At 42.9% G+C, this 24,495-nt stretch overlaps 2 protein-coding genes across 6 annotated transcripts in view; both read left to right on the top strand.

Moving 5' to 3' along the window:
• LOC124550890 (zinc finger protein 501-like) overlaps positions 1-24,495 on the top strand; it is a 601,755-nt gene that overhangs the window by 493,933 nt on the left and 83,327 nt on the right. The gene's annotated exons all lie outside the window — the stretch shown is intronic.
• On the top strand, positions 1,970-3,511 carry LOC124550892 (gastrula zinc finger protein XlCGF71.1-like). The gene has a single exon (XM_047125668.1). It carries the CDS (start codon positions 1,976-1,978, stop codon positions 2,696-2,698), a length of 723 nt encoding a protein of 240 aa, XP_046981624.1. The 5' UTR covers positions 1,970-1,975; the 3' UTR covers positions 2,699-3,511.

Genomic DNA, 24,495 nt, shown 5'->3' with positions numbered 1-24,495 from the left:
GTGTTGAGGGTATTCATTGGAAGAGGCAGTATGAAGAAACAATCCCCACACTGCTTTTCGCATGTCACTAACATTACTAGTATTTTGCCTTACATCATACCCATAGTATCTCTGTAGACGTTCAATCACCTCATCAGTAAGCCTGCCTCTCCCTCCTATTGTCTTTCCGTCACTGAGCTTACTTGAACCCAAAATTTGTTTGAGCCTTCGAAGCCGAGCACCCATACGCTTTTGCACATGCCCAATGCATTCCAACTTTTCAACTACAAATTCATTTCCATATGGTTTCAGTTCCTCTATAGTCTTGAAACCTTTGGAGTCACCATCCCCAAGGTAGTATTTGTACCTAACGTTGTATCTGGGAACTGAACGTTCAAAAATTTGTTTCACTCCATCCACTTCCATTGCTCCACTTGATCCACTAAAATTTGCCTCACAGGTTCTACTGTGCTCTCCTTTGATTTTATTTTTGCACCTACAATGTTTTGATAATATTGCAACATCTATCACTTTTGCACTACCACCACAAGTAGCAGTTACAACCCCATTCAGGGATTTATGACCCCTCTTTTGCCAGGAACCATCTAATGCCACTACCAAATCCCTAGAACCACCGTTCATTTCTACAGATTCCTCCACTGCTTCCTTCATGGTTTTCAAAGCCACATCTTCAACAGAGGAACCTACCAGTTCACAGTAGTACCCAAATTTGCTTGGAGGTGATGGCAAGTTCATAATACCACAAAACAGTTTACCAGCAGCAGACCGTTTTCCAATGGATCGAAGACCATACACAAGTCGAACATTCACATCAAACACTCTAGATTGTCCATTTTCACCAAAGAGACTGGCATGTAAATTGTAGAAAGTCACTTGATACTTGCAACATGCACAGTTTATCTTCATCTCACAAGCTAAACCAAAGTGCTTTGTTATCTCTAGTCCCACTCCTACACTTGAACACATTTTGCACAGAACACTTTCTTTCAGCACAGAAGATAATAATCCAATATTCAGTACTTCGTTAATATCATCACTGTCACTAACATATTCACGAAATCTGTCACTTCCACCAGTCAGCTTCGTGCTAGAAGATGTCACAGGGCTATGGCCGGCCATGTGTTGCTTAGCAGAAGAACACACTGTTTCAATAATTGTAGTATTGCAACTTGCTATTAGTGTTAATTTTATTTTCCCTACGTTCTTCATCTTCTTATATACACGGTTACTAAAACGTGGCGTCATAACCAGAACAACGCTTTACACAAGAAGTATAATACTACCAAAACAGGCGCAACACTGAACTAATTCGAAACGGTAAACAGCAAAGAGACGATGTTCCGCGGTCTTAGCGCTTCATTTGTCACAGAAAACTATGTAGCCAACCCTTGCACACTCGCTGTATGCGTAAAATAAGGCGCTGTACGCGTAACAGGCGGAGAAAATCCCAAGCAGTTCGCCAGGAAGTCACGAGAGGGTCTTAGATGCATTCAGCGGCCGCCCATTTCCTCTGCAGGCGTGGGGGAAAATGGTAATAACTCCACTTCTAGGGCGAGTAGAACAATAATTCAAAGTTTACATTAAAGAGGAATGTTCCAATTAATCCTCGATATCAAAAAAAAAAAAATCGTAATTTTTTGGATTTGACCACCTCCGGCTCCCCTTAAAGAGGGCCAAAAGTTCTATTAATGCAAGTACATTTGCTCATAATTTGTAACCTGCATTGCAGACTATGCTGTACACCATGCCTTCATGGGGATGTTTCGAGATCTTTTGAGACCTAGCGTATGTTAGTGTAATTGTTATTTCCATAGTTGAACTGTTATGAAAATATTTTCTGACACAATTTTTTCCACTTTTCTGCAGTATTAATCGTGCTGGTATGCTGAACAGCAATGCTGCCGGTGACAGCGGCAGTTCAGTTACCAAAGTGTCCCTGGCTGCAGTATCAGAGAACAGGATACAGAGCATCACCATGCAGCAAGCATCCTGTGGAAATAAAACTGATATAAGACAGCTGGCACACAGGTGTGACATCTGCAAAGAGACGTTCAGCCAGTCGCAGGATCTGAAGGAGCACATACACGTGGACAAACGTGAATTGTTGCATTCGTGTAACGTGTGTAGCAAAATATTCAAAAGGAGAGACACTTTGGAGAAGCACTTCCGTCTGCATACTGGTGAACGCCCATACTGTTGTAACGTTTGCAACAAGACATTCACTCAAAGCAGTACTTTGAAGGAGCATTCACGGCTGCACACGGGTGAACGCCCATACAGCTGCAGCGTTTGCAGCAAGGCATTCAAATCGAATAGCCATCTACATAAACATTTTAGACTACATACAGGCGAACGCCCGTATAACTGTGGCGTTTGCAAAAAGACATTCAAATCAAATAGCCATCTACGTAAACATGTAAAGCTGCATACAGGCGAACGCCCTTACAGTTGTGCCGTTTGCAACAAGACATTTGTAACAAATACTAACCTGAAGATGCATTCACGGTTGCATACTGGCGAACGCCCCTACAGCTGTGGTGTTTGCAACAAGACATTCAAATCAAATAACCATCTGAAGTTGCATTCAAGGCTGCATACTGGCGAACGCCCCTACAGTTGCAGTATTTGCAACAAGTCATTCACGCGAAGTGATCTATTGAAGCAGCATTCACAGATTCATACTGGCGACCGTGCTTAAATCTATTTGCGTTTGCAAAAGGCAGTCACAAAAAGTAATACTCTTAAAGAACATTTGCAGCTGTACAGTGTTGAATGTCCCTATATTTCTTTTGTGTGTTGTAACAGATTTTTGCAGCTGGTTACCAGAAGGTCATCTCGCAGCTGCTCATTACAGAAAGACACAGCTGCATTGTTTGTCAAAACGATCTCTTAATCATACATTGATGCATATTGGACAGCATTCCCTTCTTCATAAAAACTGATGTCCATATACTTGTTATATGTTTGTGAAGAGATTTAAAACCAGCCACAGACTGGAGAGGCACTAAATCTGCCACACAAGCCACATTTGCGGCATGTGTGTCAAGACAATGAGTGTTCTTAATGGCTTGAAAATACACCTGTGATTACATCCTGACACATACTCTAGTCACTGTAACTTACATCATACGAAGTTTAAGAGGGGTTGTGAAATTTCTCATCTAGGATGATTCTTATGACTGTTTTTGCTATAAGAGTTAAGTCATGATTGAAAGCTCACTTACAGGTATTTTGGAGGCACACTTACTCTGGGATATAATCGCAACTGCAATATCAATGTACTATTAATTTTTATACAGCACAGATCATGTAGCTTAATGGGCATCAAACTTCATCCCACAGGTCACATTCAACCCAACTCAAAGTATTCATGTGGCCTGTGGTTCTCAGCCATATTTTATAATGACACTATCTGATAACCTAGCGTGGCCTTGGTAAGCATTTATTCCAATCTTCTATTAGTCCATCTCCTTACACTCTCGTTATCCATCTCCATCCTTTCCCCTCTCTATTCGTCACCTTCTCCTCCTCCTCCTCTATCCATCTGCTACCCCTCTCTATCCTCCTCCTCCTCCTCCTCCTCCTCCTCCTCCTCTATCCATCTGCTACCCCTCTCTATCCTCCTCCCTCTATCCATCTCCTCTTCCTCCTCCCTCAATCCATCTCCTCCTCCTCCTCCTCCTCCTCCTCCTCCTCTATCCATCTGCTACCCCTCTCCATCCTCCTCCTCCTCCTCTATCCATCTGCTACCCCTCTCTATCCTCCTCCCTCAATCCATCTCCCCCTCCTCCTCCTCCTCCTCCTCCTCCTCTCTCTATCCATCTCCTCCTCCTCCTCCTCCTCCTCCTCCCCCTCCCTCTATCCATCTCCTCTTCCCTCTCTATCTGTATCCTGTATCCTCCTCCCCTTTATCCATCTCCACTTCCCCCTTTATCTGTATCCTCCTCCCCCTTTATCTGTCTCCGCCTCCACCCTCTGTCCATCTCTTCCTACTCCCTTCTCTCCCACATTATTACTTCTAAGCAAATACGAGGTTACTGGGTCTCACTCCCACAATATTTCTTTCAATATAGTAAGTAGTGTGTGTAGAAAGTTTGGTCGAAATCGACCCAGGGATTCAGGAGAAGATTTTAGCCCATAGCTTCGCCTATGTATGTGAACGTCCAATAGATTTCACATATTTCACAGATATTTGTAGACATAGCTCATCTATATCTCTAGCGAATTTCGCCCTGCAGATGTTTACGCTGTCCTATCTCTTGAATGATGTGATTTACAATGTTAAAAATTTATAGGTACATTCAGCAACATATGTTGATACTGTGTGTGAAATGTGTTACAAATAGTTAGTAGCAAAGAAGTTATACTCATGCATGATGCGGCAGTTTTTCGTGCATTCAATGTTTGAGCTCATATTCCTTGAACTGTGTGTCGTACAATGTTGTAATTTTGCAGGTACATTCAGTGATATATGTGAATACAGTCCGCAAAATGTGTCGCAAATACTGTTAGTAGTAAAGAAGTAGTAAAATAAAAGGTCACGCCTGATGTGCTAGTTTTACCGTATAAACAGCGAAAATGTACTAAGCGATAAACCTTTTATTCTTTTATCATTTTGTCAGGGTTGACAGCGAGAAAAAGTGCCATAAACGTTTGAAATTTTGTATAAAGTTTGTTGCAAGTCATTAAGTGCTCTCGAATAATGGATAAATAAAGTCTGTGTGTTTACGGGTCATGGGCTACATTTTTTCTTTCCATCCCTACCATCACGCCTTTTATAGATTGGTGGTACTTACAACAGAGATTTCTTCCAGGCAGTAAGTGATATACATATAAAAGTTGTTTGAAAACGGTCTGATGGTTTCGGAGGACCTTTGGAACATACTTACTTAGATCCATTGTTATAGTAAATATGGATGCAGCTAACAATAGCAAATGAATCCCAAAACGCCAGCTGGCAAGAGTGGCGAAGCGGTTCTAGGCGCTACAGTCTGGAACCACGCGACTGCTATGGTTGCAGGTTCGAATCCTGCCTCGGGCATGGATGTGTGTGATGTCCTTTGGTTAGATAGTTTTAAGTAGTTCTAAGTTCTAGGTAACTGATGACCTTAGAAGTTAAGTCCCATAGTGCTCGGAGCCATTTGAAAACCATTTTGAACCAAAACGCCAACTAACATCAAGGTTCTCAAGAGTGTAGTTTTCGTGCTCAGTAACAAACGGAAGTTCTTACAGAGACAGAAATATTTTTAAGATGTGCTTAGTTTTAATTGAAGCTCGGAAGATAACCATGACCTAAGTAAAGCTGGTCGCTTACCTCAGGGGCAAAAGGTTAAGTAGAATGGTTAGAGGCTGTAACAGGCAGAGTGTTGCGTTGTCCATCTTCCAGTACTAACAGGCATGTGCAACCAATGCCGATTAGCAGCTATGGTATAAATTTTGACACACAAGTAACATGGATTCCTAAATGAACATTATAGACACAGTATGTATTTATAGCAAGGAATACGAAATTAAATTAAGACCTTTGTAGTACAACACAATGTATAAAACAATAATGTCATTCAGAAAATAATGTAAACGTTTTTGATCATGTCTCATATTCCATAATGCAATTAAATATCAGGGAAATTATTGTTAGTTAATCATTTAATCACATGCCCACATAGACAGCACAAGAACACATCATCAGGCAATCACAGAGTCACAACTTTGCGGGCACTGAGGGAGGCAGCAGTCTGAAACAGAGAATGATCGACACGAAGTGTAACAGTTTGTTCTGACATTTAACGATCAGTGGTTGGGATGGGGAGAGGGGGATCAGAGACCACCTTGTCACTTCCTTACTATAAATTGTCTATTGGACGCTTGTTAAGTACGAATTTATGTAGGTTATCAAGTAACAATAAGATCCATACATATGAAGTCCAAAATGCCATGCATTAATGCCATTGTTGGCTCTTGAGCAAGAAGTTTGACGACCACTGACTTAAATGTATTGTGGGGATGGTCGATGTGTTGCTGTAAAATGCTGGAGTGACTCACTCTTACAGTTTCATTGGATTAAGTATTGTAATAGCTTTGTTTCACAGACGAAATTAACAAAGTTTTATTTTTATTCGTACCATGTGGCAAGTTTGTCAACATCCCTATGTCTGTGATCCAGTTTCTATAACAGTACCATCATGGTCAGTATGAGTCATAAGTTGAAGGAAGTAATAAGTATATATTATGTCTTTGAATTTTGTTAGGAGCGTCTTTCATAATGCAGTTCATCCTTCTCTGTCCTTCCTGTGGTCATTTGAGCCTTAAATCTCTGTAGTCAAGCAGTCTTAAATACTTGAGAGGTGTGACTGATCGAAATCCAGTCGTTTAGTGAAATGGTATTGTATCTTTTCATGTATTACCTTGCATTACATTTGAGTAAAGAATGGACATTCAACTTCTCCTTGGAAGCCAAGGGGTTCTATTAGCAGCAGTGAATTATTTCCCACTCATCTGATTGCGAACAGTGGTTGATCTGCCTATTGGCATCTGGTCATAGTAGTGCGAGTCATTGTTCCAGATGATTCTCAGTTTTGTACTGTAGATTCATTGCTAAGGAGTGAAAGGGGGGCTGTGGGACAATGTGTCTTTTCAAGCAATATTCTAACCTACTGGCATACTGATAATCTTGAAGAAATATAGCGCTGATACCTCTGCATTATTTGCAACATTATTTCGTATTACTAGCTACAGAAATACACATGACAAATTCAGGTGTGGATGCTAGTCACGCACAAATATGCTATTAGTAGTACCTCCTCAGAATAGAGGGAACGTGGCGTAAAATAGCTACTAAAAATCACATTATGTGCAGCATTATTTCATATTCATAGCTACAGAAAAACAACACGAAAATAATAAATTTAGGTGTGCATCTCCATTAAGCACAAATGTGCTATTACTAATCCTTGTTACAATACTTTTGCCGGCCCGAGTGGCCGAGCGGTTCTAGGCGCTACAGTCTGGAACCGCACGACCGCTACGGTCGCAGGTTCGAATCCTCCCTCGGGCATGGATGTGTGTGATGTCCTTAGGTTAGTTAGGCTTAAGTAGCTCTAAGTTCTAGGGGACTGATGACCTCAAAAGTTAAGTCCCATAGTGCTCAGAGCCATTTTTTTGTTACAATACTTTTTTGTGTTAATTCTTGTGATTGAAGGTCTGGGGGACTTCAGCTGTTCACTCATGTAAGAAAATGGAACGCCTACAGCTAAACAATAAATGACACCATGACAGCTGTAGTTGTTTCACATTCGTATATAGCACAATACTGGTAATGTGGTATAATGTGGCTACTAAAAATTCATCTGCAACCTAGGCGTCAACAGAAATCAAAATTAAAGAGAACTGAAAATTCTTTTTTATGTTCTATGTATAGGTCTGATATATGTCCTTCACACTTGTTCTTCTGAATATCATTCAGTCTAATTTTGCTTCATCCACAGACATCGTATTCATTTCTCTGAATTAAGTTTCCTCCGTAATAAATGCTAATGTCATGGCAGTATAAGATGTGACTTTGTTGACTTCGATTCTTCCATGATTAAATGCCGACAGCTGTCAGTACAGGTGTCATATAGATAGGTGTGACATGTTGACTACCTATGAGGTCACTAAAAGTGGGAGAAATTTGTCTTGGTGCATCACAGCGAATCCAGAATAATCATAGTGGCGCAATAAAATATTTGTACCAAAAGTGTTTGGTCAATGCAGGATATAATATTAAACATCCTTCAAAACCTCTCTGTATCGTTTGCAACTGACCCCAAGTATCATTCTGTCACCACACTACTTCCACAGGATCCCCCTGACCGGACAACATAACCACAACAGGAAGCTGACATTTGTGCGCTGTAGCTTGTATGCAACTTCACATAAGCGGTTACCTTCGAAAACGATTGAACTTTGCCAGGACAGAGCTGAATGGAGAAAAATCGATGTACTGTTGGTGAATCCCAAACTATTAAAAATTTAATAGAGTCTAACGTGCATCATATTAAATTGCTAAACAGATATGTCTCAGTAACTGTGATTTTAATAGTTATGATGAATATCGTCTACCTCTAGAATAAACAGAGAATGTGTCTGTATCATTTATGAATAATAATGTTCAACAATGTGTTACAGTGGACGAGTAATGACACTATGCCCCAATTTTGCAGACTCTAGTGTAAATACGTGCATATCTAAATGCTAGACAGCATTACTTGTATCTTATGGAAAAACTGCCAAGTAAATCCTGTCATTCATTTCCTGTACTTTGTGTGGAACAGCCATGTGTTCCATCTGTTTAACTACAACGTCCACAGAATACTCATAAAGAGCAGAAACTTGTTAAGATAATATTATGTTATTGTTATCGAACGACTAATGTACAGCAGCTCAAAATGACATAGTCAAAGCTGCTGGTGGCATAACAGTGGGAAGGAGCACATGAATCATACGCAGGATGTCCCAGTAGGATCATCTGAAGGAAGAAAGCCTAGTAAACACAGTCTCTAATATGCATATCTTAAGAGCTATGAGCGTTTCTTCATCTTAAAGACTCTGAATCAAATTTCTTTTACTTCAAGCTCTTTGCTTTCCACATGTTGTGAGGAGAAGAAAAAATTGCCCATTAAATGTGGGCTCAAAATGCACGCTTAAAGGCTATGAGCACTTGTTCAGTGGAAGAGATGTGTTTCACAGTAGTGAAAATGAACGAGTGCTCAGAGCTCTTAAGGTATACACAGTAGAGCCAATGTTTACTAGACTTTTTGCTCTCGGTGATCATTCCTGACATATTGACCATTCATTCTTAGACACATACAGATTGGAGCAAGTACCATGATCTCTAGTGCCATCCTGAACCTCACCATGTTTCTCCCACCTGTTATACCGCCAATGTGGTGATAGCAGGTTCATCTTCACAGCAATACAGAGAATCTGACTGCAGGCGTACGTGGAGTATTGTAAAGGGGTGAGGTAGCAAGCTGTCGGTGAGATGTCCTACTCAGGCACTGCCCCTCCACATGATCTGGTGGCTGGGGTGGCATCCTACTTAACGGGCTCACCCTGTCTTTTGCATAGTGACATAATTTTTCTAATTTTCTTCTTATTCGGCTTCCTCTTTATTCTATATTTGCCCATGATTATGCAAAGACTATTAAAGGTAATTTTTTTAATGGAAACATACATTAAAATAAATTTTAATAAGATGATCACTATCTTCCTCAGTACTTGATGACTGGATTATTGGTCAGATCCATACTTACAAGAGGGGTGTTTAGTATAATTTTCTGCACAGTTCCAGTATAGCGGCAGGAGTATCTCTCTCTTATGTAATGATCACAAGGCTCCTCAGACTATTCAGCATTGTGCTATGCATTAAGGATCAAAGTGTCACATAATGGCGATACCTTAATCAATAAATGAATAAACGAGCGCTCAAAGTGGCAAGTGTGGTTACACACTTTCCTCTGATGTAATAACTAAATTCAGCAAATTGTGTCTTACATTGGAGCGCTTTGAGTATGTGGCTATGGCTTTACAATGGGTTGACAAAGGTCATGGGATAGGGATATACACATATGTAGATGGCGAAAGTATTGAATACGCAAAGTATAAAATCCCAGTCCATTGGCGGAGCTCTTGTCTGTACTCAGGTGATTCATGTGAAAAACTTTCTGACATGATTACGGCTGCATGATTGGAATTAACAGACTTTGAATGTGGAATGGTAGTTGAGCTAGATGCATGGAACATTCCATTTCGAAAATCATTAGGGAATTCAGTATTCCCAGATCTACAGCATCAAGAGTGGAAGAAGAATGCCAAATTTCAGGCATTACTTCTTACTGTGCACGACGTAGTAGCTGACGGCCTTCACTTAACGATCGAGGGTAGCAGCGTTTGCGTAGAGTTGTCAGTGCTATCAAACAAGCAACACTGCATGAAATAACCATAGTGTTGCTTGTCCAATAGCACTGCAGAAATCAACTTACCACATCACATTAGGTCAATGGGGTGAAATTTGGTGTTAATGGGTTATATAGGCAGACAACCGATGCAAGTGGCTTTGCTAACAGCACGACTTCACCTGCAGCGCCTTCCCAGGGCTCGTGACCATAACGGTTGGACTCTAGACGACTGGAAAACAGTGGCCTCATCAAATGAATCCTTGTTTCAGTTGGTAAGGGGTCATGGTAGGGTTCGAGTGTGGTGCAGACCCCACGAAGCCATGGACCCAAGTTGTCAGCAAGGCAGTGTGTAAGCTGGTGGTGGCTACATAATCACGTGGCCCAATTTTACATGGAATGGACTGAATCCTCTAGGCCAACTGAGCGAACCATTGACTAGAAATTGTTACGTTCAGCTACTTGCAGACCATTTGCAGCCATTCGTGGACTTCATATTCTCAGACAGTGATGGAATTGACACCAGGCCACAATTGTTGACAGTTGTTTTTAAGAAAATTCTGGACAATCCGAGCAAATGATCTGACCACCCAATCGCCCTACATGAATGAATCCCATCGAGCGTTTATGCGACATAATCGAGAGGTCAGGTCATGCACAAAATCTTGCACCTCGAAGACTTTCAAGTTATCAGTGGCTGTAGAGGCAGCCTGGCTCAGTATTTCTGCAGGGACTTCCAACAACTCGCCGAGTCCATGCCATGTCAAGTCGCTGCACAACACTGGACAAAGGGAGGTCGGACACAATATTAGAAGGTATTCCATGACTTTTGTCATCTCACTGTATGTTACAGCAGGAAACACCATAATTTGTTACAAAAGCAGTACAGAAAATTTCTTCATAAAAAATTCCAAGGTAACCCATTGTGTGAGTGGTGATATTATATGTGGAATTTGCAGTCTGCCTGTCTCTTATATGCTTATGTTTTCTTTGTTTTGTAAAATGGTTTCTAATCAGTAACTCTGTTTCTGTTTGTAGCTGAAGTTGTTTGCTGTTTCTGGAAGGTCTGCATCATTTCTTCCATCTTTCAATGTGCTCTGTTCATTTTGTCACTTCTGTCTCCCTATTTAGGGCCATAAAACTTATGAATAGTTTTCTGCTTTATCTGTAACTTTCTCAATGAAAACCGGAGTTTGGGATCTACGGCAGTCTCTTCTTTGTAGAGGATATTATGCGCCTCAGACCTTTTAATGAGGTTATAATAAGTCATAATATTAGGTCTCATTTACCAAGTTTTTGTTTTCGTGGTACCAGTTTCCCAGTTTTTCTCATTAAGACACTCAACCTTACAATAATGTTCAATGACGAAAAAAAAATCGCAACAGCATGAAAGATTTGTGCGTCATAAATGAGTTAGTAGGTGTGTTTCTATATCTGAAAAATGATGTGTATTACAATTTGATTTCAGTCACATGAGTGTAGCGCTAGCAGTGCCACTATGACGATGCAAATCAAATTTGCTTTAAATAAACGCTGTACCCGTCGTGAAAGTTTGTTACCTTTGAGATTGAACGTGGTGACTTGATGTCAGTCAAGAATGCCTTTAAGGTGACAAAGATGCCATTATCAACACCTCACTGAGTTTGTTTGAGGTCGTGTGTTAGGGTATAAGAAGCTGTATGTTCCTTCTGCGATATTGCAGAAAGATTTAGCAGGAATGTAGCCGCTGTACGTGATTGCATGCAGCTGGTGGTCATGAGAATGTACAATACTAAGAAGACCGAGCTACGGACGACCGCATCTCACTACTGAGAGGAACGACCATCATGTTCACTGTCGTTGCTCGGGTGTATCATACTGCATCTACAGCATCATTGGCACCCTAGTGACACAACGAACTGTCACAAATCGGTTATTTCAGTGACAGCTCCAAGCCAAATGCCCTTTAGCCTACATTCAACTGACACCAAACCACCCAATTAGCGTCTTCAGTGGTGTCAAGTGAGAGCGCATTGAATGGCAGGGTGGAGGTTTGTTGTGTTTTCTAATGAAAGCCAGTTCTGCTTCAGTGCCAGCAATGGCCGCGTGTTGATTAGATGGAGGCCAATTGAAGACTTACAACCAACCAACCAACCAACCAACCTGGTTGCTAGACACACTGAACTTACACCTGGAGTTATGGCCTTGGACGCGATTTCGTATGGCATTAGGAACTCTCTTGTGATTATCCCGCTCACTCTGATTGAAAATTTGTACATCAGTCTGGCCATTCGACCTGTTTTGCTACCATTCATGAACAGCATTCAAGAGGATGTTTTAAAGCACGATAACGCTCGTCCACATACTGCTGTTGTAACCCAGCGTGCACTGCAGGCCGTCGACATGTTTCCTTAGGCCACTGGATCACAACATCTGCAATCAAGCATATGTGGGATAGCGTCTGATGACAACTCCAGCGTCATCCGCAACCATAATTAACTATCCCTACATTGACCAACCAAGTATAACAAACATGGATGTCCCGAGTTCGAGTCTCAGTCCGGCACATAGTTTTAATCTGCAAGGAAATTTCATATCAGCGCCCACTCCACTGCAGAGTGATAATCTCATTCTGGTTCCTACACCAATGTTGTTGTTATTGATCGAAATTGCTTATCACCAAGGTGAATTATTCGTCATTATTGGTCACCTTTTGCTGTCAGCATGTGATGTCCTTTACCACGAACCACATTAACGGTTGGGAGGGCGTAAATATAATTATTCGCGCGACTAATTGGAATTGCGGCAGGACAGAACCGCTGAAACTGGTGGGCCGATGTCTTGTTGCTTCGAACAGTGATCGTGGCTTTGCTGCAGAATTCTTCCTTACACACGGTCGCCACACGGGAGAATTTGTCTGAGCCTGAAGCCGTCCTCTCACGGGACGTGGAAACGCACCAGGACGAGGAGCTGGTGACGTCGCAGCGTTGAATGCCATGTTCCAATACACTGCGGAGCGTGAAATCAAGAACGTGGCACGTAAGATTTTTGCCTCGAGGAGTGGAACGTAGCAAGTGAGATGCGCCGTCGTTTTCTGGCACAAGAATAAAAGATGCCCCCCCCCCCCCCAATATCACGGATACTAGAGTACACGTTAGGGCTCAGACACAGGTGGGCTGTCAGCAATGACGTCACCGTGAACCCTCTCGCCAATCGCACTGCATTGAAGTTTATAAGCTGACGACGCAAACATGCTTACCTCGCACGCTGGCGTGAATGTAATCGAGATCCTCAAGGTTTTAGTGTGTGATTACTATGGTTATTAAGCTTTACATTAGCTGAGTTGTGTTTTCTATGGTCGATGAAACGCTAGTGTAAAGCCTCTCCACTAGGTCTTTTTCTCAAATCTTGTTAATAACTTTAACTGACTTTTCAAGCCTGCCGTGGTGACCGAGCGGTTCTAGGCGCTACAGTCTGGAACCGCGTGACCACTACGGTCGCAGGTTCGAATCCTGCCTCGGGCATGGATGTGTGTGATGTCCTTAGGTTATTTAGTTTTAAGTAGTTCTAAGTTCTGGGGGACTGATGACCTCAGAAGTTAAGTCTCATAGTGCTCAGAGCCATTTTTTTTTTTTACTTTTCAAAACACTAAGGTTTAAGACAATGAAACCTGATGGAAAGCTGAATTTGCATGTCTTTTTTTTAAGTGACTTACTTGGAAGAGCAGATTTCAATGCGTCCCTGACAAAATATAACACTCCATAAGGTAGGCAATGTACAGTCGCAACCTTTGCAATATCTTCAGATGACCAGTTAGCCCTTTCGGAACCAATTGTTGTTGACCATCAAAAAGCGGCCTCTGAAACCCCTTTTGAACTTTTTTTAATTTTAGTAGCGCTACATCGAGAGAGAAAATCCAATAAATGAGCATTCTTTTGCCAAAGGGCTTTTATTTCTTTTTCCATAATTTTAATTGTTGGCGTAATCACATATCGTCACATTGACAGCAGTGTTTGTTTTCATTGCTAACCTTTTAAATAGTCGTAATTCCTTCATGAGCTCCTGATATATTTACTTGTAAAATATCGTCTGTTTCTTCATCGTAGCTTCGTTTTTGAGCACAGATGTTTCTCTCATTATTAGGCTTACTACTACATCCCAAATCAGCACCAGAGAATTGTAGATTTACAGATGGAACAGCATCATTTTTCAACTTGCATTTCGATGGAATATTCGACGGTTCACTTTTCAAATCCCTTTCATAATCCAAATCATTTAAATGTATTGAGCAAGAATGAGCATTTTCAACTGAAATCGAATATGCACATGTACTCGGCATTTATCCATTTTTGTTTTCTCTCTTTGAAATATATGAAACTTTATTCCTAACTAAATTCGTTTTCTGCTGTGTTCAGTACAGCTGGCGACCGTGCAGCAAATCATTATTTTTCACTTAAAAACTTACTCTAAAGAGTATATACCAATGTATATATATTAAGTATATACTAATAATGATGATACAGCTCGGAACTCAGTCGACAGTCACTCATAAAAATTATCACTGCCGCAGGAAACTTTATATTGACTGGTAAACGCATTGCAGCACAATTCTATATGGCAATTGCGAGCTGCTAGGTTCACTCTGACGTCAACGGCGCGGCTTGCTACTACGCGTACACCTAGTGATCCCTACCATGTATTCTAGTATCTAGGCGACATATTGTACGGCGTTAAACATTGTGTATTTTATTTCTTTTAGAGTACGTGATACGAACATAAGCTGTTTCAAAGCATCAGCAAATTGAGAAACTCTCGAAAACACGTCGTTTTAGGTACGACTTGTTATAATAAAATTACAGGAAACGACATTTAGATAGGTAACGACATCCTGTAGTTGAAGTTATTATTTTTATAACTTGTGTGCTACGAAAGTATAGCGTTTCAAAGGCACGGCACATTGATCATCAGAAGCACGTCTGTTTGGTAAAATTAACGTGTTATGTATCAAATAATGACATTTGTAGTTAGCGTCTTTACATACGCTGAAGAGCCAAAGAAATTGGTAGACCTGCCTAATATTGTGCAGGATCTCCGTGAGCACGCAGAAGTGCCGCAACACGACGGGACATGGACTCAACAAATGGCTGATGTAGTGCTGGAGGGAGCTGACACCATGAATCCTGCACGGCTGTCCATAAATCCGTAAGAGGACAAGAGGGGAGGGGGGGGGGGGAAGGAGATCTCTTCTGACCAGCACGTTACAGGGCATCCCAGATATGCTCCATAATGTTCATGTCTGGGGATGGTGGCCAGCGGAAGTGTTTAAACTCTGAAAAATGTTCCTGGAGCCACTCTGGAGAAATGCTTAAAGTGTAGGGTGTCGCATTGTCCTGCTGGAATTGCCTAGGTCCATCGGAATGCAGAATGGACATAAATGGATACAGGTGATCAGACATGATGTTTACTTACGTGTCACCAGTCGGAGTCTTATCTAGACATAGCAGGGGTCCCATATCACGTGAACTGCACACACCCCACACCATTACAGAGCCTCCACCACCTTGAACAGTCCCCTGCTGACATGCAGGGTCTGTGGGTTCGTGAGGTTGTGTCCATACCCGTACACGTCTATCCGCTCGATACAATGTGAAAAGAGACGTTCGACCAGGCAACATGTTTCCAGCCATCAACTGTCCAATGTCGGTGGTGACGGGCTCTGGCGAGGCGTAATGTTTTGTGTCGTGAAGTCATCAAGGGTACACTAGTGGGCCTTCAACTCCGGAAGCCCATTTCGATAATTTTGTTGAATGGTGTGCACGCTGACGCTTGTTGACGGCCCAACATTGAAATCTGCAGCAATTTGGGGAAGGGTTGCACTTCTGTCACGTTGGACGATTTTCTTCTGTCGTCGCTGCTGCCTTTCTTGTAGGATCTTTTTCCGGCCGCAGCGATGTCTGAGATTTCATGTTTTATCAGACTCCTGATACTCACGGTACACTCGTGAAATGGTCGTATGGGAAAATCTCCACATCATCGCTACCTCGGAGATGCTGGCCGCGCGCGGTAGCCGCGTGGTATGAGTCGCCTTCCCACGGTTCGCGTGACTGCCCCCGTCTGAGGTTGGAGTCCTCCCTCGGGCATGGATGTGTGTGTTGTCTTTTGCGTAAGTTAGTTTAAGTTAGATTAAGTAATGTGTAAGCCTATTGTCGCAAAGGTTAACGACTGGAATGTTGTCCAGTTCCCAAAAATTTTATCGTGACTGGCAGCCTACGTGTGAAAGTAAACACAATTTACATACTGGATGTCTTTGCTATTATGAAACTTTCTGTTAAATATATGTACCTATCGCTGCGTTTATGCACTCGGTAATGTTTGTATCTGGCCAGTAAATTAAATAAATATATAGCGATGACGGTAGTTTACATCAATTAATTCTCTTGCCTCCCTCAGGACTTTTCCAGCTGATTACATGTCATACTCGACCTAATCCCTGGAATGTAACCCATAGGAGTGTTTTGATCTTGGAGCATATTTATGTTGTGGTCTAGGTGGTTGTATTACCTTCTTTCTTGGGTGGAACTACTGTTGTAACAGGCTCTGTTTCACTATCAAGCAGGGGTAGCTCGGAACCCTTATACAATTTTAACCTGTCGAAATGGACGATCACTGTGTGTTCTGCTAACTTAATTTCCGCATTTACCGGCGAAGTAAGCCGCGTGATACGGTGCAGTCCTTCATACATAAGTATAAACTTCTTTGTTCTTCCCTTTTTTACTACTGAATTGCCTAACATAACTAGATCTCCTACCTTGTACTCGGGCATTTTTGGTTTTTGAGTGACCCTCTTTAACTGTTGAGCAGTGGCTTTTGCATTGTTCCCTCACACTTTTTTCCAAATGGCTTTTAGACGTTGTGCCAAACCTTTCACGTCTATGGATTTAATTCCAGTCTGTCAATATCAAAAGGTGAATTCATAGGTCGGCCATATATTGCTTTATAAGGGGAATATCCTGTAGCTTCATGAACATGGCTATTATATGCCGACGTGATGTGTTGGACATACCTGTCCCAGTCAGAGTGGTTTTTATTGACATAGTAACAGAGCATGCGCGTAACAGTGTGATGGACTCGCTCCAAGCGTCCGTCCGCTTTGGGGTGAAACGGTGTCATTCTCCTCTTTTTGATTTGCAACAATCGACAGACTTCTGTAAACAATGTGGACATAAAATTCGTGCCTTGATCTGTAAGTACAGCTTTAGGGTTTCCATAGGGTAACACGAAGTGGGTGAAAAATGCACGAGCTACAGTTTCTGCGGACATACCAGTATCTGGTATGGGAACGAGAATTAAGAACCTGGAAAAATGATCTATGATGGACAATATATTTTTCTTATTTTGTGGAGTCAAAGGGAAAGGACCACGATATCTGCTGCTACCAGAGCCCAAAGACAAGTTGCTTCTGACACTTGCTGTAAGGGTACCTTTGTTCAGGGTCCAATGACCTCTTAATGCAGGGCAAGCAATTTTGTATATACTTTTGTATGTCTCTCCGCCTGCCTTCCCAGAAATAGCGGATGACTGTTCGACAATTAGTGGCATGAAGACCATTATCACATGCTTGCAGGCTATCATGACATTGTGCTACTATCTAGAAACATAGCTCTTTCGGAATTACCACCCGTTTACCCATTGGGGTTTTTCGATACAAAATTCCATCTTCAACAGAAAATTCAGGCAAAGTTTCGTACTTCTGACATTCAACATCTCTTTGCTGTGCTTCCCTCAATTCTTCAATAGAAACATCATTGGTAAGAATCATTAACTTTCTGACTTAACGCATCGGCATTTTGATGCAACTTGCCCAGTTTATGTTTTACATCATATTCAAACTCGCTCAATTTTAAAGCCCAATGAGTCAACCTGCTACTAGGATCCTTAAAACTTAGCAACCACTGTAATGCAGCATGATCAGTGATGACAGTAAATTTTCTCCCGTATAAATAGCATCGAAACAAACATGAGCGCTAAGACTTCCTTCTCAGTTGTACTGTAATTTAATTCTGCTTTGTTAAGCTGTCGTTCTTCTCCATCAATTTCTTGTGACAGGATGGTCCTACAGCATAATCAGAGTTGTCTACCAACAGAATGAATGGTTTTTCAAAATCGAGGTATGTTAGTACAGGGGCTCTAGTTAAAACATGTTGGATTTGTTGCGTTGCTTCATCACATTCCTTGGTCCAGGTAAAACTCGATCTTGTTTTCAATCTTTTAGTCAGGGGCTTAGCAATGTAGCATAATTGTTCGCAAAACATCTGTAATAATTAGTAAGGCCTAAAAATGACAGTAATTCTTTGATATTTGTTGGTGTTGGAAATTCCTTTACTGCTGTGTTCAAATAGTGATCTGGTTTGGCACATTCTTCACTTATTATATGTCCCAAATATTGTACCTGCAATTGGGCAAAGGCACACTTTTCCAGTTTCACACTCAAGTGAGCTATTTTCAATATTTCCAAAACATCCCTCAGTCTTTCTGCATGTTCTTAGATGATTTTAGAAAAAAATAATAATGTCATCTAAATATACCTAGCATGCTGTGGGTTTCAATACGTGCAACAACCGGCTTTCTCTCCGTTTACTGACTTTTTTGGCACGACGACCACGGGGGTCGTCCACGAAATTGAGGAGGGCTGAATGATTCCTGCAGCTAATTGCTGCTGAATCGTATCCTCGACTACAGATTGCAAATGATATGGTATACAGTATGGTTTTTGCTCAATCGGCCGTGCTTCACCGTTCGGAATTTCGTGCTGAACCAAATCCGTGACCGGTAGAAACTGCCACTCTTCAAACAACCAAGAAAATTCCTCAAACTCTGGCTGCATCATCTTTTTCTCCTCAACGTTTAAATGACTCAACTTCTCTGTCAACTGATTCCTTAATGACGACACGACATAACCCACTTATCTGACTGGACACTTCTTTCTCCTCCATCCCTCTTCATCTTTACTTTGTGAAATTTCAGCTCCTCGTACTTCTTCCAAGATTTCAGGTCCACTAGCAACAATAGTACCTTTCAGTGTTACATCTTTCATACCAAAGTTATCTATGCTCACCGGTACTGCAAAACCTTTCTGTTTTCTCTCCGGTCGGCAAATACTTCTCTTAACATGAACTGATTGACGATCTAATACATCATTCTGGCTGAGTGCATCCACCAGAACGTCTATCTTCAGCTGCTTCCGATTTTTGACATCTATCCAAAGAATTTTTCCGCTTCCGCCTTTTATCCTTACAGGATCAGTGGTTTTTATCGCCCACATCTGCAGTTTTGTAGGAGACTGTGAACGGCACCTTTCACAGCTTCTTCGGATCTGATGGGTTGGTACACTACCGAAACAGTGAATTGCTTCCCCACACTGCACAGTTTGCGTTCGATAATTCACTATTCCCTGATAATGGTGGCCGAAGTCATTCCCTACTACGAGGTCAAAATCACCTTTATTTAACCTCACTACTTCCATCTCTTTGACAGTATTTATTCTCATCTATTTGCAGATTCGCTACACACGAACCTGCAGGGACCATTATTTCTTCACCAACGTCAGTGATATGAAATCAGGGTGGCTGTAGCACCCTTCAGTCATTTTTATCTACAAATTTGTGAACCAATGTCAACTAAAATCTTAACTACTTTGTTCCCGAGTATGCCACTTAGACTAACATGGTCCACCTCCTTACTTTCTCCGGCCCTCACCGAGTGTATTATTCTGGTCGGGGGCGTGGGTGGGTGGCAGAGCCTGTCCCCCCATACATTTCCCGAGTTTGTGACCCCTCGTAGCGGCGTTGGCCGCGCATCTGGTTAGCAAATTGGGACTTTGTTGGACAGACATTATTAAGATGACCTACCGTCTGGCAAATAGTGCAGAAAGGTGCGCGACAGTGCATTGCCGTGTCGTTGGGTCTCCTACAATGCTGACAAAATACTTCCTTTGCTAATACCGGTACTGGATCCGGCGGACACGGTGCAGCAGCGCAGAAGCGCAATTCATATTCGTGTACTTCTGCAAATTAACAGCGCCAAGCAAAGAGGTGGCGGAGGCTCCTTTAACTTCTCCTCTGATGCGGGGATCAATACTGCGAACAAGCACATCAACTGCACGTACTTCTGCTTCTGAGCGCAAAATCCTATTTTCATTGGCATTTTCGCGTAGTTTTTAGGAACGACAAGATACAGCTCATAGGCGATCTGCGAAAGCACCAAAATCCTTGTTAGGCTTCTGCCTAAGAGTTGATAATTATTCCCTGTAATATCCGGTACCTCTGGTATCGGAATTACTCGTAGTTAGTCCGCGGGCCAAAACGTCAAAGTCACGCGCATCACGCAGCTCGTCCACTGTCTCTATAAACCTTCTGGCTTCCCCTGTCCATTTCAATGTGGCTACGTTGACCAGTAGATCATCCGGCCAGGCATAAGTGCGACCCACATCGCGAATATTCTGTATGAACATAGCCACATTTTCATGGGACTTTCCAGAAAAGGTGTGGATGAAATCAGCTGCAGGAAAATTACTTAGTTGCCGTGTTAGCTGAAATTGTGGTAGCTGCAGTAGTGACAGAATTAGTATTAGTTGTCACTGGCTGCACATTTGTTAGAGGCGTGGAGCTAGCCTCAGGTACTGAAGGTCACACACTGGCTTCCACTGTCTGTTTCAAGACGCGGTTTTGCTCAAGAAATTCTTGGTTTTGTATGAACAGTTGGTGCATTTGAATATTAATAGTTTTGAGCAGGTCTTGCGAGGCTGATGCCTCTGCGGGAGTATCCGCTCCATCGCTCTCATTCCCATCGGCGTGTTTACAAAATTAGCAGGGCGTTATTGACCCATAAAATCTACATCTACATCTACATCCCTACTCCGCAAGCCATCTGACGGTGTGTAGCGGAGGGTACCTTGAGTACCTCTATCGGTTCTCCCTTCTATTCCAGTCTCGTATTATTCGTGGAAAGAAGGATTGTCGGTATGCCTCTGTATGGGCTCTAATCTCTCTGATTTTATCCTCATGGTCTCTTCGCGACATATACGTAGGAGGGAGCAATATACTGCTTGACTCCTCGGTGAAGGTATGTTCTCGAAACTTCAACAAAAGCCCGTACCGAGCTACTGAGCGTCTCTCCTGCAGTGTCTTCCACTGGAGTTTATCATCTCCGTAACGCTTTCGCGATTACTAAATGATCCCGTAACGAAGCGCGCTGCTCTCCGTTGGATCTTCTCTCTCTCTTCTATCAACCCTATCTGGTACGGATCCCACACTGCTGAGCAGTATTCAAGCAGCGGGTGAACAAGCGTACTGTAACCTACTTCCTTTGTTTTGGGATTGCATTTCCTTAGGATTCTTCCAATGAATCTCAGTCTGGCATCTGCTTTACCGACGATCAACTTTATATGACCATTCCATTTGAAATCACTCCTAATGCGTACTCCCAGATAATTTATGGAATTAACTGCTTCCAGTTGCTGACCTGCTATATTGTAGCTAAATGATAAACGATCTTTCTTTCTATGTATTCAGAGCACATTACACTTGTCTACATTGAGATTCAATTGCCATTCCCAGCACCATGCGTCAATTCGCTGCAGATCCTCCAGCATTTCAGTACACATTTCCATTGTTACAACCTCTCGATATACCACAGCATCATCTGCAAATAGCCTCAGTGAACTTCCGATGTCATCCACAAGGTCATTTATGTATATTGTGAATAGCAACGGTCCTACGACACTCCCCAGTGGCACACCTGAAATCATTCTTTCTTCGGAAGACTTCTCTCCATTGAGAATGACATGCTGCGTTCTGTTATCTAGGAACTCTTCAATCCAGTCACACAATTGGTCTGATAGTCCATATGCTCTTACTTTGTTCGTAAACGACTGCGGGGAACTGTATCGAACGCCTTGCGGAAGTCAAGAAACACGGCATCTACCTGGGATCCCGTGTCTATGGCCCTCTGAGTCTCGTGGACGCATAGCACGAGTTGGGTTTCACACGATCGTCTTTTTCGAAACCCATGCCGATTCCTACAGAGTAGATTTCTAGTCTCCAGAAAAGTCATTATACTCGAACATAATACGTGTTCCAAAATTCTACAACTGATTGACGCTAGAGATATAGGTCTATAGTTCTGCACATCTGTTCGACGTCCCTTCTTGAAAACGGGGATGACCTGTGCCCTTTTCCAATCCCTTGGAACGCTACGCTCTTCTAGAGACCTACGGTACACCGCTGCAAGAAAGGGGGTAAGTTCCTTCACGTACTCTGTGTAAAATCGAAGTGGTATCCCATCAGGTCCAGCGGCCTTTCCTCTTTTGAGCGATTTGTTACATATAACCTACTCCAGTGGCAGAGAGCTCGATGTTAAAGTTGGAAGCATCATCGCCACTTACATGAAGGTGGAGGCAATGCGACATGTTGGCGGCGGCGACGACGTGGCGGAGTGGCGGCGGCTGGCGACGTGCCAACAGCGGACACAGGTGTGAGTGGGCGGCTGCTGGACCCTCGGGTGGCGGCTGATGTGTTGGCGGGAGTCGACGCTGGCTTGGCCAGTACTCGGCAGCGACACCGGCGGGCAGCAGCAGCGCCCGACTCCCGTGGCTGGTTCCCTCAGACTGAGGTGCCTCCGACACTGCAGCGTGCGCCCTGAGCATTTCTATGGCCGCGGCCCATGTGGGGCGAACATGCCGGCTGGTTGGCACACTCAATGCACAAAGTGCCCGGCGCTTCGCCGGAAGAATTTGGAATAGCGACAAAGTCGCTATGGGAATGCATCCGTATTTCTGACACCAATTTTTGTTCAGGACATCTGATTTAGAAGGTGGTGGGCAGGAATGAACCATTACATTTTAGTTAAAAGGCCATTTATTGGCAGTAAATGCATTGAAATGGGTCACATAGTCAGGCCTAGGGAGGCGAGGGTGAGCCAGAGCATAGTCGGGGGCGAAACGTAGTTCGCATAGCTAGGGAAATGCAGTGTCTGCCATTCGGACAAGTCTGACTGGCGTGGCAGCTACTGAAAAAACAAAGACCATGGTGCCGCTGCACCGGCAAGAGCAGGAGATGTTGATTGCTACAGGGCGCGTGATCGAGAGAGAGCGGCCCAGTGGCGGGTGGCCAGGTACATGCAACACGGCCACACGGCTTCCTGTGCCCTAATTGGTCAGAAGCCGAGGAATCCACAGGGGTGGCATAGAAATTTCCAGAGCGTGGCCTGAGCTGCTAGCATCCGGTCCAAAGAGGCGAGCAAAGTTTGGGTCTAACGTACTATTCAAAAGAGTGAGATTTTCTTTCGTGACGAATTGCACCGGTTGGTCGGGTACATAGATCAATGTGCATGTTAGGTTCATGATTGTACCTCCAGTAATCACAGCTGGTAAACGGAAAGTTGGCCCTGAAATATCACACTGTGTACTGTTAATTAACAGTCCCTGTCCCTGCAATTCTATTCTTTTCGTACTCCCTTGCTTACCCTGCTCGTAACAAACGCAAATAACGACTGTGTTTTCCATTGCTGAAAATATCCAATGTGGACGCACTTGCTGAAAGATCTGCACCGTGCCTGCTATAATTTCATTAGGGCACTCCGCGACTGGTTCTTGAGAGCGGAATAGAGAATACTCACAAGATTTGAGAACAGTGTGTAACAATTTCACGGGGCAGATGGTAACTGGACCTGTTCGACAACACAGCAAGTCTTGTGGAGTGAGGAACGCATGAACTTGTCTGTTACGTGCCACTAACAGTATTTCCTGTACGGTTATAGTATGAATTTTTGCAAAATTTCCCACATCACTGAATACGAATGCAAGGCATAACATTCAAATTTACAATCCTTACATGTTAGTTGTATTATGATATGAATTCTCAGCAGGGTACCTGTCTGCACACAGGTAACATTGGCCATTTTGTAGTACAGAGATAAGTGTTCGTCTGTCAGTAGCTCCAGGGATGCGGGCGATTCCGATTGAACTTTCCGTAATCCTTCCCGTAGCTGTTCCAAACGTAACAGCACCGGGATTAGGTGGCTGCGCATTGCATGCAACAAAGCTTCCTGTAGTGCCGTGGCTTCTCTGCGTGGTTCCGTAATACTATCAGCAAGAAAATGGAGCAGCATAGCGATACTTGGCTATACCCAAGTCGTGATTGGTTGTGTCGGCTGTGGTCTTAATGTGGGACATCAAGGTCGCGACCAAAGCTCGCAATTAGCGCGTATTATTAACTACATCTTACTCCAAACCCTCTAATTGGGTTGTGTGAAGATCTAGCTTTCCCTGTTTGCTATTCACATTATCCTGTAACTGCTACAGCGTTTCATTAATACTTTTAATATCTTCCGCGTCAGCGGTCCCAAAACCAGTTTTTAGGATACGGCCACCCATATCTAACCATCCTCTTTTCCTACAGACGTGCGGGATTAACCCTGCAGTTTGCCGCAACTGAGATTGTAAGCGTGCAAAAGCTGATCGTAGTAGCTGATATTCCCCCTGTGTGTCATTAAACCTTAACTGATTAGCCACCATGGAATGAAG

Source organism: Schistocerca americana, chromosome 9 (assembly GCF_021461395.2).
Source record: "Schistocerca americana isolate TAMUIC-IGC-003095 chromosome 9, iqSchAmer2.1, whole genome shotgun sequence".
NCBI classification, from domain to species: Eukaryota; Metazoa; Arthropoda; class Insecta; order Orthoptera; family Acrididae; genus Schistocerca; species Schistocerca americana.
The sequence above is the reverse complement of the archived record's forward strand: the minus strand, read 5'-3'. Positions and strand labels throughout refer to the sequence as shown.